A 17,313-nucleotide genomic window follows, 5' to 3' on the forward strand; every position below is an offset into this window, starting at 1 on the left:
GCAAGACAACTAGTGGAACAAAAACATTGGTTTTAAAAAAAGTGAGCAAAAAAAATCAGAAAATGTTGTGTAGATAGAATACTGTTGCAAGTCAGCAGCAGCCAGTGGGCTAAAATTGAGCAGTAAGCTACTTTCAACATATGAGTCCCTAATATATGATTATGTTATGATGCTACCAGTGTTACGATAGGTGTGGAGATATTAGTTCACACTCTGAAAGTGCTCAGGTGAGTATGAACTAATACCTAGTTTCATTATGAAAATAGCAGGATCAAATAACACTGTCTTCAGTTTTGTTTTTAGTTTTGTTTTAATCTCATGCACTATTGACAGGAAACATCAGCTTAAAAAAAAGAATCTGGTTTCTAACCAAGTTCATCAGACTGGCCTCAGTATCTGTATCCAAAGGAAAGCTATACCTTAGTCATCATTATCTACTATTTATGTCAAGCTTCACGATGTATGTCAGAGAATGGTTTCATCAGTAGATGTTATTTTTACGTTGTAATTTATGGTTCTGTGCAACTGCTCTTGAAAATAAATTATTGGCTTTATCAGACTGTGGGTTTACATTTGTGTCTTTGTTTATTTTACACATAACAGTATAATGTTGCATTTTACATAGTGAGCTACGTCAAAGCAGGCTGATCACCAGCGTATAGATAATTTACAATTATCGTAAAACAAGGTAAAAGTACAAGAATCTCTGATGCTTTGCCCAATTTGAGGATGTTTATAAAGTTGGAGTTATGTTATAGTTTCTAGGAAGCCATTACAGTGAAATTAGTCACAATCCTGAGTTAGTATCTTTGACTGAAGAAGAAGAACAAGAGAGTTACATTAATACTTGCCAAGAGATGTTCTGTTTCATCAATGATTAAGTTGTGGTAATCAAATTTCACTTGCATTGTGTTGACTTAATGCATGTTATATTTATAACCAAATAAAGCTGCTAGAACAGATATGTTCAGCCAACTGCTGGCTCTATAGAATGTCTATTCAGCTCACAAAAGACAAAAAATGTGTGGCCTTTAAACTACTTATAGTTATGTTTGCAATACAAAATCTCAATGATACTTTGTTTTAAATAGAGATATGATATTCTTATTTCCTGAGCCTACAGGCTATGTTTGACAAACACCTCCATGGACATGTTTCAGAAAATGACTATTTTTTTGTGATGTAAATTCTCCCTGACCCACCCAGGAAATATTCTTCGATAACTCCCAATATTGACTTGGAGATCCTTGACTTCAATTGCCAGTCCTTGTGAATTTTTACTTCAAGCTTGCCTTTTGCCAAGTTCATTGATGTAACAGAGAGAAAAAAATAACTTTCACTAAAATATTTCTCGAATACTTCCTGTTAGGACACACAAGTAGGGCTGATTGAGGAACTTCACAACTTGTGGAACAAGATATCTTAAGAGTCAAGTATCTTGCACAGGCAATAATTGGAGATCATTTTGCTAACCCAGGTACCTGGATACTTTCCTGTTTGATCATTCATGAACTAAGTATCAGCAAGCATTCTACAAACATTCACAGTATTTTGGGTATGGCTCCTATTTAGATTAAATCCAAATTCCCAGTGGCCTTGTTTCTCCATGAAGTTTCCTGGTTATACATTTCCTGCTCATTCTTGCCTCAATCTCTGCCCACTTTCTGTCCTTCCAACATTTTAGCAGCTTTGACAGCTGGTTCATGAAGCCTCAGATCTTTTCCCTGCATTTTCCTTATCTTACTTAATCTTCCCCACCTCCTTCCCTAAAAACCTTGCAACTGTTATTTGTTTTGTTTTTGCCACCTGCTCCCCTCTCTTGCCTAGTGTCTACTTGGTCAGGGCTCTGATTTGTGTACTGTACTTCAGAGCCACCAGAATGATAAGGTACTTTCTAAATCTGATCTCTCAGATGTCTGATGCGTGAAAATCTCTCAGTTGAGAATGAGCACAAGTGAATAATATGGTAGACCAAACATACACAATGGTACATGAGTCACCAGGTCAAAGTGACTATTCCTTGAGGAAACGAGTAAATTTGCAGTCAACAACATGCAGTGTACAATAACATTCCACAATCTAGTCAAAATCACTTCTTTTGGCAATAAAAGGCCTGTTCGATAGCAACGTGGCAACCTTTAGTTTCTCTAGCCTCTTAGATATGTGTGGTCACAATCCAAATATTGAAATATTAAAATGAAAATAAAATTTATCCAGTGGCTGCAGACAAATTTTTAATATTATACCTGAACATATTTAAGGATTGTAGCTCCTGCTTAATTTTTGTTTTTTTTTCTATTATGTATGTTGCTAAGTTAGAATTTCTGATCTGTTCTCACTCACCAAGTTTATAAATATACACATGATATCTTGAAATTATTACATTTACCAGTTAAATGGTTGAATAAAATGTTCATTACTTAAGAGTAAAATGAGTGGAGCACTTTTAGAATTTGAGAGAAGAAAGCACATTATTTCTTACTTTATCCCGTTGCAAAATTGTAATAAAGTTTACAGTTTAATTTTGTGATGGAATGAGTTCAACAGTCACCTCGTTTGTGAAGAACATGAAAGCTGAAACTAGTGATAAAGATCAATCAGTGAAGTTGAGGACGGATACACGGTCAGCAGTAGATCCTACAGATTGGCATAAATAGCTTCATCCGGACAAGCCATTTCCCTGGAATTTGCTCGGTCGTAGACATCAGGATTTGCATAGCTGTTTGGATTGGCTCTCCTTTGCTGTTTGTAAAGATTGCTATTAGAATTGCATTGCAGACAATCACACATTACCAAAACTGTTTAAATTTATTTGTTTTTTAAAGCAAACAAATGAATAATTGGTTCCCCTTTTAAAGAATGTCAGCATGCTCAAAAAAAATGCGCTGGAGAGACAAAGTCAAATTGAAAATTGACATTGAGCCTTACTTAATTTTCTCTTTTTTTTTCTGAGAGAGAATTTATTACCATAATGATTAAATAATTTGGTGGGATAATTTATCAGGACACTTTTGTCAACATTTTGTCCACACAGTTCAAAGATGCTATCCATTCATCTGGTGAAATGTACAAGCACATTGCAGGGACAGCTTTCTGGAAAATAGCACTGGGAAGCCTACGTGATTTTATTCCATTACCCTGCTCTGAGGTTAGAAATTGTATATTTATTTCTACCATTATCTGAACTAACTCAAGATTTGGACATAGATAGCTCACGCTTAAGCAACTGAACTGGCAGGAGAATTGTGCCAGATTACTTTGAAAAACAATACAAAATAGTCAGCACGGTTTTGTGAAGGGAAGGTTGTGCCTCACAAACCTTATTGAGTTCTTTGAGAAAGTGACCACACAGGTAGATGAGAGTAAGCCTGTTGATGTGGTGTATATGGATTTCAGCAAGCCGTTCGATAAGGTTCCCCACAGTAGGCTATTGTACAAAATGCTGAGGAATGGGATTATGGGAGATATAGCAGTTTGGATCGGAAATTGGCTTGCTGAAAGAAGACAGAGGGTGGTAGTTGATGGGAAATGTTCATCCTGGAGACCAGTTACTAATGGTGTGCCACACGGGTCAGTGTTGGGTCCACTGCTGTTTGTCATTTTTATAAATGACCTGGATGAGAGTGTAGAAGGATGGGTTAGTAAATTTGCAGGTGACATTAAGGTCAGTGAAGTTGTGGATAGTGACGAAGGATGCTGTAGGTTGCAGAGAGACGTAGATAAGCTGCAGAACTGGACTGAGAGGCGGCAAATGGAGTTTAATGCAGACAAGTGTGAGGTGATGCACTTTGGTAGGAGTAACCGGAAGGCAAAGTACTGGGCTAATGGTGAGATTCTTAGTCGTGTAGATGAGCAGAGAGATCTCGGTGTCCATGTACACAGATCCTTGAAAGTTGCCACCCAGGTTCACAGGGCTGTTAAGAAGGCATACAGTGTTTTAGCTTTTATTAATAGAGGGATCGAGTTCCGGAACCAAGAGGTTATGGTGAAGCTGTACAAAACTCTGGTGCGGCCGCACTTCGAGTATTGCGTACAGTTCTGGTCACCACATTATAAGAAGGATGTGGAAGCTTTGGAAAGGGTGCAGAGGAGATTTACTAGGATGTTGCCTGGTATGGAGGGAAGGTCTTACGAGGAAAGGCTGAGGGACTTGAGGCTGTTTTCGTTAGAGAGAAGAAGGTTGAGAGGTGACTTAATTGAGACATATAAAATAATCAGAGGGTTAGATAGGGTGGATAGGGAGAACCTTTTTCCTAGGATGGTGACGGTGAGCACGAGGGGGCATAGCTTTAAATTGAGGGGTGAAAAATATACGACAGATGTCAGAGGTAGTTTCTTTACTCAGAGAGTAGTAAGGGAATGGAACACTTTGCCTGCAACAGTAGTAGATTCACCAACTTTAGGTACATTTAAGTCGTCATTGGATAAGCATATGGACGTACATGGAATAGCATAGGTTAGATGGGCTTGAGATCGGTATGACAGGTCGGCACAACATCGAGGGCCGAAGGGCCTGTACTGTGCTGTAATGTTCTATGTATGTTAAAATTAAAGGGGCGGACCATTGTCATCTACTGTTTTCTTTTACATGAATTAACCATGTGTTGCTCTTTATCAATTATAATCTGAGTTTTCGAGTAAATAACCCCTATCTTTTGTAGCTTACATTTCAGTAGACAGGGACATTTCTATGAAGTAATGGAAGCAAGTTCTGTGCTCATTCAAGATACAACATTAAACATTTTAAACTACTCAAAGCAGAGTGAAAATCCTTCTATTCAGCAATGCATTCTAGCCCAATCTTACTAGAAGGCTCAATCTTTTCATTCTTGGCATCAGTGTGTACAATGTACTTTCATCCAATTCCTGATGTAACCTAGGAAAGTAAAGTCACAATATTCCTTTTGCACCATGGGCTACTCTCTCTCATTAGAGAGAAAATTGGTGGTGGTTTAACCTGAGGGTCATCATGCCTCATACAAAGGAGAGGTTGAGGAGGAGAGTCCTTCATGGTAACTTCAACCAGTGTGGGAATTGAACCAATTGCCATTTGCTTCATTCTGCATTGCAAGCCAGCCGTCCAGCAGACTGACCTAACCAAATACATGAACACAGACTCAGGAAAGCTTTTTTTCTTTTACTGACATTAACAATCAATAATAATAGGACACATGTAACTAGGAAACCTCATTCCACCAATTTTATGTTATCCTTCAGAAGAAAAAAACCTTGAAGGAAAGTTAGCTGAAATACCAGCTTTTTAACCATTCCATTGAACCTTTGATAAATTCTTGTGGAACAAGATCAAATCTTACGACACCCATTACTCACCAAACCAATGACATATCTGGCGCTTTGTTTAAATAAGTTAAGCAGTTATCAAGAAAGCAACAGCTATCTTGGGGGGTTTATTTTATAAATTAGTTATGGGTGCAGAACACAAAATAGAACTGATATGCATCGTACTGGCCTGAGTATTGCTGAAGAATCAGTATAAACTTTTGATCTTGCACTCATCGGGACATTTTACCAATTTTAATTTCTCAATACCCTGATACGTGCAAGATGAAAAACGTAAAATGTGTTTCATTTTCAGCATACTCAAGTCCAGAACTGAATGTCATATCCAAGACTGTCCATAAATGTTGATTCCATTGGGAGTGTGTGAGAGGACACATTATTATCGAATAGATTAGCGTAAAAGCCGATTTAAAAGCATCACTGGTGCCTGACTGGCTATACCTGTCAAAGACGTCAATTCCACCCACTCGTTGGGGGGGGGGGGTTTTCTCAGGATTCCCCTTACCCACTTCCAATATGGTCCTGTTAACTCCATGATTTGAATGTGCTGTTGACTTTCAGTATACTCTTTTGCAGGTTGCTCACTTAGTACAAATGCTACCACTGATACATGAGGGTCTGATCATTCCTGAATGGTATGTGGTATCTTAGTCCCAATTCCAGTTCTTAGCCATTATTTTCCCTTGAAGAATGCATAAACGTTCAGCCCTTTTCAACAGGAATAGGATGATTCTATGCTTGGGTCTCAGTTTTGCACACACTGTTCAGATTTTCATTTAAATTTTGGATCATCATTTGTAAGACATGGTTTAATGTCGGAGACTAGACAGAGGCTCCTTAATTTGAAAATTTTTACAAAGTATGGTGAGAAGATTTTAATTCTGTCAGTCAGCATTGGATTTCAATCCAGGTCTAAAAAGCAGAGGGACAATATTTGAATCCGGTCTACCTTCCAGTTCCCATCATTAGATGTAGCAGGAAAGGTTGAACTGGAAGTCAAAGGGAGCAGATAGGCGTTTCTGCCTATAATGCAGTGTTTCTCTTCATCACTTAATGCATCAAGCAGCTGGAACTGCACCAATCATATTTGATTTCTAAGTTGATAATGCCCCATTGTTAGATTTAAATTCACAGTTAATTAGTTTAAATCACAACAAAGGTTGTCTTACTTTATTTCTTTCAGTGGTGCCCTTTTGGAACTGTTTTTTGTTCGCTTTCTGTTTCTTGCTCCTGTGGAAAAGAATAATGTACTTTCCTGTGACTCCGGTTAATCATTTCAGTAATCTATTCACTATGCACAGGTTGTGTAGATCACAGAATACATACCTCCACACACATACTATGGTAACAACACTGATGACCAATAGAAGACTTCCCAAAGCAATTGCGCCAAAAATTAGAAGCATTTTTATGCCTGGAACTGAACAAGAAAAGATAATTAGAGTTATAACATATTAATTTAAAATGCTGGTGGGTATTACTTGACATCCTACCTGTTTGCAGCATTAATGTTCTGCTTTATTAATATTTTGAGCGTCAATTACTTTGTTCTTGGGAATCAGATAAACTATCTATAATTTGCTTTGGTTTTCCCGCCTCCTGCTGCAACAATCAAATGGTAATTGTTCAGAAATTATTGTAAAAATAGGCCTGAGGAGGAAATTATTGATGTGGCTGTGGACCATATCCCTCTACTAGATGTTGAATAGCGCTGTGCTATGCAATGCTGGATGTGAAAATCAACCGCTAAGAAGGAAATCACTTTAAAAATGCATTTCAGCAAATCTGACAGGCAGGATTTTACTGCAGATTTAGGAGTCCAATGTTGGAACCAACCTCACACCCAGCCTCCAACTAAGGCACTGGCTTGGCAGTATTATTGGCAGCTTACTCCACTTGTTAGCCTCCTAGTTGTCCAACTCTGTTCTCAACATCCTATTAAGGACAGCAGATGGGATCTTATTGTTGCCAACCCAACAAGAAGCCCAGCATACCCAGGGTATGAGCAGCCCCTACAGCAAATGGTAAGCACTTTTGGGATAGGCCTAAGACATTATGGTGTCTTAATTGGGAAGATCGGGTCCTGGATCAGAAAGGAAATGCCTTCAGATGAATCACTAGGGTTAGCAGGGTCATCCATCCCTGCCCTTAATCTCTTTGTTGAGGCCTAGAGTCTTCAGAAGCCACCTCTAGGGAATGATGGCCTCCCAAACATGGTGGGAGAACTAACTCATTGCTGACAAAAATGCAGAATGTTCATAAGTAACAGTGATAATGGGAACTGCAGATGTTGGAGAATCCAAGATAATAAAATGTGAGGCTGGATGAACACAGCAGGCCCAGCAGCATCTCAGGAGCACAAAAGCTGACGTTTCGGGCCTAGACCCTTCATCAGAGAATGTTCATAAGTAACCCCCTTTTGTGGCCTGAAGCATTTAAATTAGCGATCCGTCTCTTTGGAATAGACAGTCAACCTAAATTCCTGTCAAACTCTCGGAAAACTCCTCCATAGAGAGAAGGCAAGGGGAATAACTCTACTCTAGCTTCTCCTCTATTTTCCCAGCACATCCTACCTCCACACCTACTAGCACAGTGGCACGGTGGCTCAGTGGTTAACACTGCAGCCTCACAGCACCAGGGACCTGGGTTCGCTTCCAACGTTGGGTGACTGTCTGTGTGGAGTTTTTACATTCTCCCCATGTACGCATGAGTTTCCTCCCACAATCCAAAGATGTGAAGTCTAGGTGGATCGACCATGCTAAATTGCCCGTAGTGTTCAGGGGTGTGGGTTATAGGGGAATGGTCTGGGTGAGATGCTTTAAGGGGCACTGTGGACTTGTTGGGCTGAAGGGCCTGTTTCCACATGGTAGGGAATTTAATCTTAAGGACATGTTCAAGAATGTTCTGCTCAAAGCCAAGTTCTGCCTTTCAGAGCAAGAGGCACTTAACATTCTTTCAACATCAAATCCATTTCTTCCATTCCAATGCTGTAATCCTTTCTCATTAATAAGATGAACTATGCTCACTAATTGAATTCTTATTGAATTACTGACAGGAATCAGCTATATTTGAGGCATTTTGAGAATGCTTTAATTTATCAGTGCACACTATCAGGTTTGGTCTAGACAGTATTTATTTTGTAAGACAGAAAACCATTGTAGGGGTAATTCTGCAATCTTACCTTCTTGCTGGGGACTCTCATACACAGAGGCCATGGATTGGAAAATCATGGTCCTGAGAGAGGTATCATAGTACGTAACTCCACCTTGGCAGTGAAGAATAGTCCTTTTTCTCATGAACTAACCTGTGTAAGCCATGATGCACTTCCTGCATCCACAATAGGGACAGGTAATCTGCTCCAAAACCTCAAGTAATGCCACTCTTCAGAGAATAATTCAGAGGCACATTAACAATGGCTGAACAATGATTTGACTTTCAGCTTTTCCTGAATTCTGGCAAATCTCTAGTCTCTCCACTAAAATTAGGAGGCCAGCCAAGCCCAAGGCTGTTCAACTGAAACTGTGAAGTTGTTCCAATTTTCAAAATACATCACTGCAGCTGTGTGAGCCAGATACTTTTGTTATCTTCCAGTTTGATACTCAGGCATGAGACAAAGTATAAACCAAGGGAGGGCCCAGTAAACACAAGAATAATCACTTTTTTAAAGTGTAAATTTGGGAAATCCACAGAAATGGCATGAATTTGGGAAATGTGCATAAACTACACTATTGCTCAATAACGAAAGAAACAAAAGGATTTGACAGAGGTTTCACAGAATCGACATGCAAGATTGAAAAAATTTGGACTTGCTTCAAGTGTCCTTAGTGCTCTGCATCAAAAGTCAGCATCACACTGTCCTAAAGCTGTCTTTCAATGCAAATTCCTCAAGACGGTGCCCTAAAGGTCAGCAATGAAGTGACTGGTTTTCAAAGCAACACCTGAGGAAGTGCCCAGTTATTCTGATAACTTGAATGAACTTTGGCATTTGTAATCGTCTGTTGTCAGATGACTGGACAATATGTTTTAACTATTCTGTCAGGGCGTTTGTGTAGCCCTCTTTATCAATTTACATTTGCCTGATGAAAATACAAATTAAGCAAAATAGGCTCCTAACTTAGGTTTCTTCAACACTAATCAAAAAACAGATGAATATCATACAGCAAGTTGTGACATCAGCGTGTGATAGTATGTTGAACTAAAATTAAGTGTTTGTAATGTAAAGTATGTGTTTTTGCTTTAAGGAGCAACATTGCAGCTAGTTATTAATATTTTCAGTTGTCATATGCACCAGCATGAGTGATGATGCATTGACCGCATGCTACATCTGCTCCTTCATTGCAGCTGTGAATTACCAAGTTCTATAATATAAAGAAAATTGTCTGAAAGGCTTCTGTTTATTCCTTGGCTCCCTTCCAAAACTTGGACTGAATTTAAAAAGCTGGGAATGATAATTTTAGGAAAAGTAAGGACCATTTCATCCAAGAACACTACTCTCATTTCCATTAACCTCATCATAACTTTCCATCTTTGCATTATTTCTGTATATTGTTCTTTTCTTCAGAAAGATGACTTCACCTAATATTTCCTTTCATTGACCATGCATGTGGCTGTTCAGTCGACAGCATTTTCTCAAAGAACACCAGCAGGTGCAATTTCCCTATTCACAAACCGTTTACCAGATTCCCAAACATACTTTCCACATCACTGAGATTCACAGGTACTTCCTCCAAACTGGCACATGCTTGTTACTCTATGCAATGCAATATCCTTTATACTGGGGTGATCCAGTAATTTCTCACGTTGTTTTCTGACTACAGGTATAATCCTGACATCATTGCAGTTCATTATCTCTAATATTTCTCCCAATCCTCTCAAATGTTTCAATCTTTAGCATTATATAGAACATAGAATGAAGAACATAGAACAGTACAGGCCCTTGTATGCTGTCCACTGAATTCTATATAACTTCTGCAACAATTTCTCATTTTTGTCCATAGCAGTGTAGTCTTCTCATCCAAACACAAATTTGTTAATTAACAATTTAGCCGTCTCTCATTTCATCTCGTCAGTTTCTGTCCTAGTTTCTTTCTACCTCTCTTTCAGAACCTCCTATTTTTGCCCTTTCCACAACTAAACAAAAATGTCCATTGTATGCCATCCAGCACTTTCCTGCCTTTGCTAGCTATATAAAGACCTACTCACAGACTGTTAGCTGTCTATTGTAATTGTAGCCAGTCATTTGTGCTCTTGATTTAGTAACCTATTATTCTGCTTTCCTAGATATGGACAAATAGATTAATTGACTTAACTTTAATCTTTCAAGCTCCAATAAGAGTTCACTATCCAAGACATTAATTCCTCTGTCTCTTTATAGATTCTGAGACGTGTGTTCTTCCGGTGTTTTCTAGTTAATTACCTAGTTTGGTTAAATGGTATTCCCTGGTAATATTTGTGGCTTATCCTCTTAATGAAAAAATGTTCCTCCTAAATTCTCCCTTAATTCCCATTTTTAGAATTATGTGTTGTTTTTTTTTGTATGCTTCCACACTTGCAGTCTGGCAATGACATTGATGCATTAGGGGAAATGTAGTAAAGGTTTACAAGATTGTTACCAGAATTAAGATTGGATACTACAGTCATGGATTTTTCAGTATGCTCGGGCACTTCCTTCTGGAAAAGAGAAAACTATCTGATACAGCTTGTAAAATAATGAAAGGTTTGGTTGAGTGGGTGTTGAGAAACTTTTTCCACTTATGGGTGGGATTTCTTTACTCAGAGAACTTTCATCAGAGAGTGGTTAGAACATGGAACATTTTGCCATACTCATTAGTTGAGGTGAATAACATGGTGGAGCAGAGAAGTATTTACAGGAAAAAGAAAGAAATAAAATTATATACTGACATATGAAAGAGGCAGGAACCAAGGCTTATTTGGAGTATAAACAACAGTTTAAAACTGTTTAACCACATGGCTCTATTTGTGTATTATAAATGTTTTTTAATTCCAATTTGCAATTATGAATGAATAGATAACCACTAACAGATCAAATATAAATTAACAAGAATTTCATTATGTAGAGTATGGTGAGAATGTTGAGTAGAGAGTTTTGATGCATTTAACTGCGGTCTTGATGAGGATAGAGGAATAGGGGAGTAGTCAGGGTGCAGTGTTGGAGGAGATAATTGGAATGGGATGAATCCCTTGAGTACTGCCGTTAAATGGTTTCACTGAATGTCCTGCTTCTGTGAGGGAGATTACATGTTAATTTGTGTTTTCATCCTATTAGAGCGCTTGCTGTTATTACAGAAAAATAAGCTTATGAGAAGAGCTTTTTTAAATACAGAATATGGGTGCTCATTTACTGTCCTTTTAGACATGATTTGCCTCTATGATGCACAATAGATTTTGATCTTTTCTGTCATGTTCGATATTATATTCAAACAAAATGGAGTCTAATTTAATTTGCAAACTGCATTTCCCCAACATACATCAGTACTGATGACAGAGTGATGCAAAACATTTTATATCACTGTCTAAACTATATTGGTAGGAATGTCTCTCTGCCGAGGACTCACCTGCTTTGGCTGGGTGGTTCTGTGCTTCAGTAAGTACGTTAGGTGTGGCATGATTTCTTGGTGTTGGGAGATCTGACTGTTCTTGTATAAAAGGAAACAGTGGAACTGATAACTATTTTATCCAAAAATGACTGGCCTCCTTATAGGCCAGAACAGTTAAAATATACATTCTGGAAGCATTAATGCAGAAGACACCATGTTTAGTTGGTTCAATCATTTTTCTTTAAAATTTGATGAAGCTGCCTGTAAAAAATTAACTACAATGTCAGTGCCAATCCATTTCTCACCTCCAACAAATGTTGAACAAGATTTCCTTTCGAATAAAATATCATTAAACTCAAACTATGTCAGTGGAAATATTGTACAAGTGGTCAGATGACCTTATTACATTCAAGCAAAGGCAGCAAGATTGAAAAAAAGATAGGATCTCATGGAGACAGCCAAGTTAATCTTAAAAGTTAAAGTACATAGTTATATCTACAGTGAAGTACTTTACTAGATCAAAACAAAATGGTCATATTTCTCAGTGAAAGCTACTGTAAAATATAAATGAGTGTGTTAATTTGCTTGAATTTCCTGCTGTTAGTGACTCGTCTTGTTCCAAGCGTGGTTGTGACACGTTCCACCCTTACCACAATCTGAGGTTACTTGGCCCTATTCAGTCTAACCATATTTCGTTCTTATACTGCATACTTATTTTCCAACTACTTCTATCTCACATAAATAGCTTGATGTCAGTTTCCACATGCAGACCACTTATCTTACAAACTGAAACACGCATAATCATTAACTCTCTGTCACCCTGAATGTTACCCAAATCTATCAAATCAGCCTGATCACAGGGAACTGATCCTGGATAAAACCGAGGAAACTATCACTTATTTGGAGAAGGTATAAAATATTCTCACCCTGGGATCACTTGAAATTGTCTAAACTACAGTGTAGATACATATAAAAATAAACTGATCATAGAAGCATAAACAGTGGTAATTTGCCATATATCACCGTCAGTAACTTATAATACATACAACTGTCTTGGCAATTTAAAATAAGTTGTATTCTATCAGCTCACCTCAGCAAATTCCTGAAATTGCACAATTTCCTGCAATAAGTATTCAACTCCGACTTAGACTTTGTAGTTACCTGTGATACAGACAGCGACACAAGGATAGAAGCACTGACTGCTAATAACCTGACGATTTTTAGAGTATTTTTCTCTTTGAAGCCCAAGCAAGCCAAGATAATTCTTGTGAAAACAAGGTCAATTCTACAGCATGATTTACAATAGAGATCTACTTTTTTAGTATATTTGAGAATAATCCTTCCGCAGGTGCTGAAATATTCTTGATTGAAATATTATCGACATGTCAATTAGACATTCAAAAGTGCATGTTAAAATATCTCAGGTTACAATTTGATGCATGGCAATTGTACATTAATTGTATTTATTTGCATGTAGGTGGTGAACATTAATGGAAAATTTACGTGCTCTTTTAAGAAACAGAATGAAGCTTTGATTGTTGACTTAGAGATCTATGCCTGCCATGTGTGTTTATGTAAAGAAATACTTATGAAATTCGGTAAAGATTGATTCCAGTTTTATCCTTCAATATTTGATTTTTCAAGATTACCATGTAACCATGAATTTGTTTCTCATTCTGTTTGGGTCAGTATTCGGCATGTAATTTTTTTTAAATGAATCTGGCATTGTTGAAGATAATTTTTGTTGCAAGTGGCCACCTAGTTTGAAAATCCATAACAAATGTCAGAAAGGAAATTTCATCCAGACCTCCCAAAAGCATAATTAGGCTAATACTATGTGTAAAATGGAGCAAGCAAAATAAGGCTGCTTCGTATTTTCTGTCGTAGTAATATCAGCCACTACATGGAGATCTTACGGTGATAGAGTCATAGTGACGTACAGCACAGAAACAGACCCTTTGGTCCAACTCATTCATGCTAACCAGATATCCTAAATTAATCTAGTCCCATTTGTCAGCATTTGGCCCATATCACTCTAAATCCTTCCTATTCATGTACCCATCCAGATATCTTTTTAAATGTTGTAATTGTACCAGCCTCCACCACTTCCTCTGGCAGCTCATTCCATAAGCAAACCACACTCTGCATGAAAAGGTTGCCCCTCAGGTTCCTTCTAAATCTTTCCCATCTCACCTTACATATACGCCCTCTAGTTTTGAACTCCCATGCCCTGGGAAAAAGACCTTAGCTATTCACCGTATCTACTCCCCTCATGATTTTATAAATTCTATTAGGTCACCCCTCAGCCTCCGATGCTCCAGGGAAAATAGCCCCAACCTATTCAGCCTCATTCTGTAGCTCAGAGCCCTAAACACCAGCAACATCCTTATAAATCCTTTCTGCACTCTTTCAATTTTAATAATATCCTTCCTGTAGCAGGGATGGATTCTTGTTTGACAATGGATTGAAATCTTATGGGGTTAGGCAGGAATGTGGATTTGAGGTTACAATCAGAACAGATGCAATCTGACTGAATGGCAGAGCAGGCACAAGGGACTGAATGGCCTCCTCCTGTCCTAATTTGTGTGTTTGGATTATTTTCCCCATGACAGACATTAGACTAACAGGTCTCTGATTCCCTGCTTTCTGTCTGCCCTTTTCATGAATCATGATGTTGCATGAATGATGTTCCAATCCAGTGGGATATTTCTAGAATCTAATTGGTTTTGGAAAGTCACTATTAATATATTCACTTTTTCATCAGCTACTTCTGTTAACATCTGAGAATGAAAACTGTCAAGTCCATGGTATTTTTCTTCCTTTGATTCTAAGTTTTCTCAGTATCTTTTCTCCAGTGACTGTCCTAAGTTCCAGCCTTCCTCTTATATCTTGATTTTCAAGTATTCTTGTTTTACTTAATGTTGTACAGTGAAGACATATATTAAATGCCTGTACAGCATTTCTACCATTTCCTTATTTTTCATGATTCATTCCCCGGTCTCAGTCTCCAAAGCAGCAAAGCTCCTATTAGTTGCTCCATCATTTTAAATAAACCTTGTATGAACCCAAATCTGTTTTTAGATTTCAAGTTTCTCTTCTCTGATACTGTAATTTGTTGCTCCTTGTTTTTTTTCCCTGTAGTTCTTTGCTGATTTCAAAATTTGTCCAGTTGTCTGACTTACCAATAATATTTGCAATGTTGTTTTTTTTCTGTCAATTTGTTACTATTTTAAACTTTCTTAGTTAGCTACAGAGGGCAGCTCCTTCTCAGAGTTGCTTCTTAACAGTAGGGTATATCTTTGCTGAGTTATAAAACACTTTAAATATCTCCTAGTGTTTCTCTAGTGTCTTACCTTTGAACCTATTTTCTAAGTTCAGTTGAACCAACGCTACCCTGAATAACATTAATATTACAGCATCACGTCTCACAGGACATTTACATTATCCCATCTGAGCTCACAGCTGAGGGCCACACTCAGGCTTGATAATTGAGCTCGAACTGTAAAGGCAAACAAAGAACACTAAAACCTTGCTGGGATCTGGGTTGACTCAACATGCCCCAGGAATTGCCTTTATTGAGTTTAAGACACTAGCCTTTCATCCACATTTCTCTACCTCAAGGTGAATGTGAATTCTAATTATATTACTATCACTGTTGTCTGACATTCCTTTGCTGTAAGGTCATTAATTAAACCTGCCTCACTGCGCAATACCAGCTCTAGAATAGCCTGATCTAAGAAATTATCCTGAAAACACTCTTTGAACTCACCTTCTAGGTTACCTTTGTTAATCTGATTCTTCCAAACCGTGTATTAAAATATTATCCATGAATTTTGATATGTATTTCTTATGAACCCATTATTTATTAATGTATAGCCAATCAAACTGCATCATTATTGTAATAAGGCCTATAAACAATCTCACATATGACTTCTTACCTTTGTTATTTCTTATCTCCACCCAAAACTGATTTTAAATCTTTATCTTTAGAACTAAGAGTATTTCTCACTCTTGTACTTAGGTCCTCCTTAATTCACAAAGTTATCCTACTTGCTTTCAGTAGCTTCCTATAATTCCAAAAGTCTCTTCAATATTGAGGTCCCAGTCTGGCCACTTTGCAGCTTTGTCACTATACTGGCTATCAGTTCGTGTACATTAGTTTCTAGTTGAGCTGACAATTTACCTGCTTTATTATAAATGCTGCAGCCAATAAGAGATGGACTCCTTACTTTTCTCCTTTTACAATGTTTGCAAATTCCAGCATTAATTGCAAACACACTCCTAAATGTATCCCTTCCTTCCATGCTCTGATTCTCCTCACTCTTATTGATCTCTTGCCTTTTTGCCTTGTCCTTTCCCTTTTAAATGATTTCTCACTCAACTTTTTAGTTTAAAGCCTTCACTCTCACATTAGTTCTATGGATCAGCAGAGGATTAGTCCCTGCTCAGCTCAGGTAAAAAACCTGTAAGCCTGTAAGGTGTGAGTGTGAGTGTGAGAGAGAGAGAGAGAGAGAGTTTGTGTGTGTTGGACCCCAGTGTCATTTAGTGATTGGGTATGTGTGGAATCCTACACCCCAATGAGAGTCAATATGTGTGTGAGACCCCGTATCCCAGTGACAGTCAGTGTGTGTGGGGCCATACCCCAGTGAGAGTCAGTGTATGCAGGAGCTGTACTCCAGCAAGTGTGTGTGTGTGGGACCCCATACCCCAGTGAGAGTCGGTGTGAGTAGAGGCTGTGTATGCCAGTGTTAACCAGCACCTTCTGGAAGATGTAAAGTGACTAGAATGTGAGATGTTAAGATGTTAAGTTAATGATTAATGTCAAACGTATCAACAGTAAGAGATATAACATTTTTACATTAAGTATCGAGCTGTCTTTAACCTACACATATTATTTATGATGTGTCTATAAACAATACAATAGTTTGATTAAAGTTGCCACATGGTCAACAACGTGGAGTGGAAAATGGTAACTATTTGCATCACACTTTGAACTTAGTTAACGTACCAGGGTTCAAAACTTGATACTGAATCAAAAATGGGCATATTGTTGCAGGTGACCAGAGCTTGATCAAACAGGTAGGTTTTAGGGAATGACTTAGTGTCCCCAGGAAATGTAAAGGACTCAACATTCTAAACTAACAGTACTCATTTTGTGTACTCATAAATCTGCTGAATTAACACTGACCCTTACCCTGCTGCATAAAAACTAACTCAGTACAGTTTTCCAGTAAGTGATCCTTACCCTGCTGATTATTTACTGACTCTGTATAATTATGTAGTGAGTGACCCTTAACCTGTTAAGTAAACACTGTCCCTGTACAGTTATACAGTGAGTGACCCTTACCCTGCTGAATAAACACTCACTCTGTACAGTCACACAGTGAGTGACTCTTACTCTGAATAAAGACTGACTGTGTAGCACAAGATACAGTTCAAAAGCTGAGACTGAAAG

At 38.0% G+C, this 17,313-nt stretch overlaps 1 protein-coding gene across 1 annotated transcript in view; it reads right to left on the reverse strand.

Annotated features, from left to right (window-relative positions):
• Positions 1–313: 313 nt before the first annotated feature.
• Positions 314–17,313, reverse strand: part of rttn (rotatin) — a 317,909-nt gene continuing 300,909 nt past the window's right edge. Inside the window, exons 51-54 of the mRNA XM_059646005.1 lie at positions 11,877–11,957; positions 6,628–6,721; positions 6,471–6,531; positions 314–2,742 (exon numbers count right to left, since the gene is read on the reverse strand). Of these exons, the coding sequence (XP_059501988.1) occupies positions 2,638–2,742; positions 6,471–6,531; positions 6,628–6,721; positions 11,877–11,957 (341 nt within the window). The 3' untranslated portion in view covers positions 314–2,637. The remainder of the gene's footprint in view (positions 2,743–6,470; positions 6,532–6,627; positions 6,722–11,876; positions 11,958–17,313) is intronic.

Source organism: Stegostoma tigrinum, chromosome 5 (assembly GCF_030684315.1).
Source record: "Stegostoma tigrinum isolate sSteTig4 chromosome 5, sSteTig4.hap1, whole genome shotgun sequence".
NCBI classification, from domain to species: domain Eukaryota; kingdom Metazoa; phylum Chordata; class Chondrichthyes; order Orectolobiformes; family Stegostomatidae; genus Stegostoma; species Stegostoma tigrinum.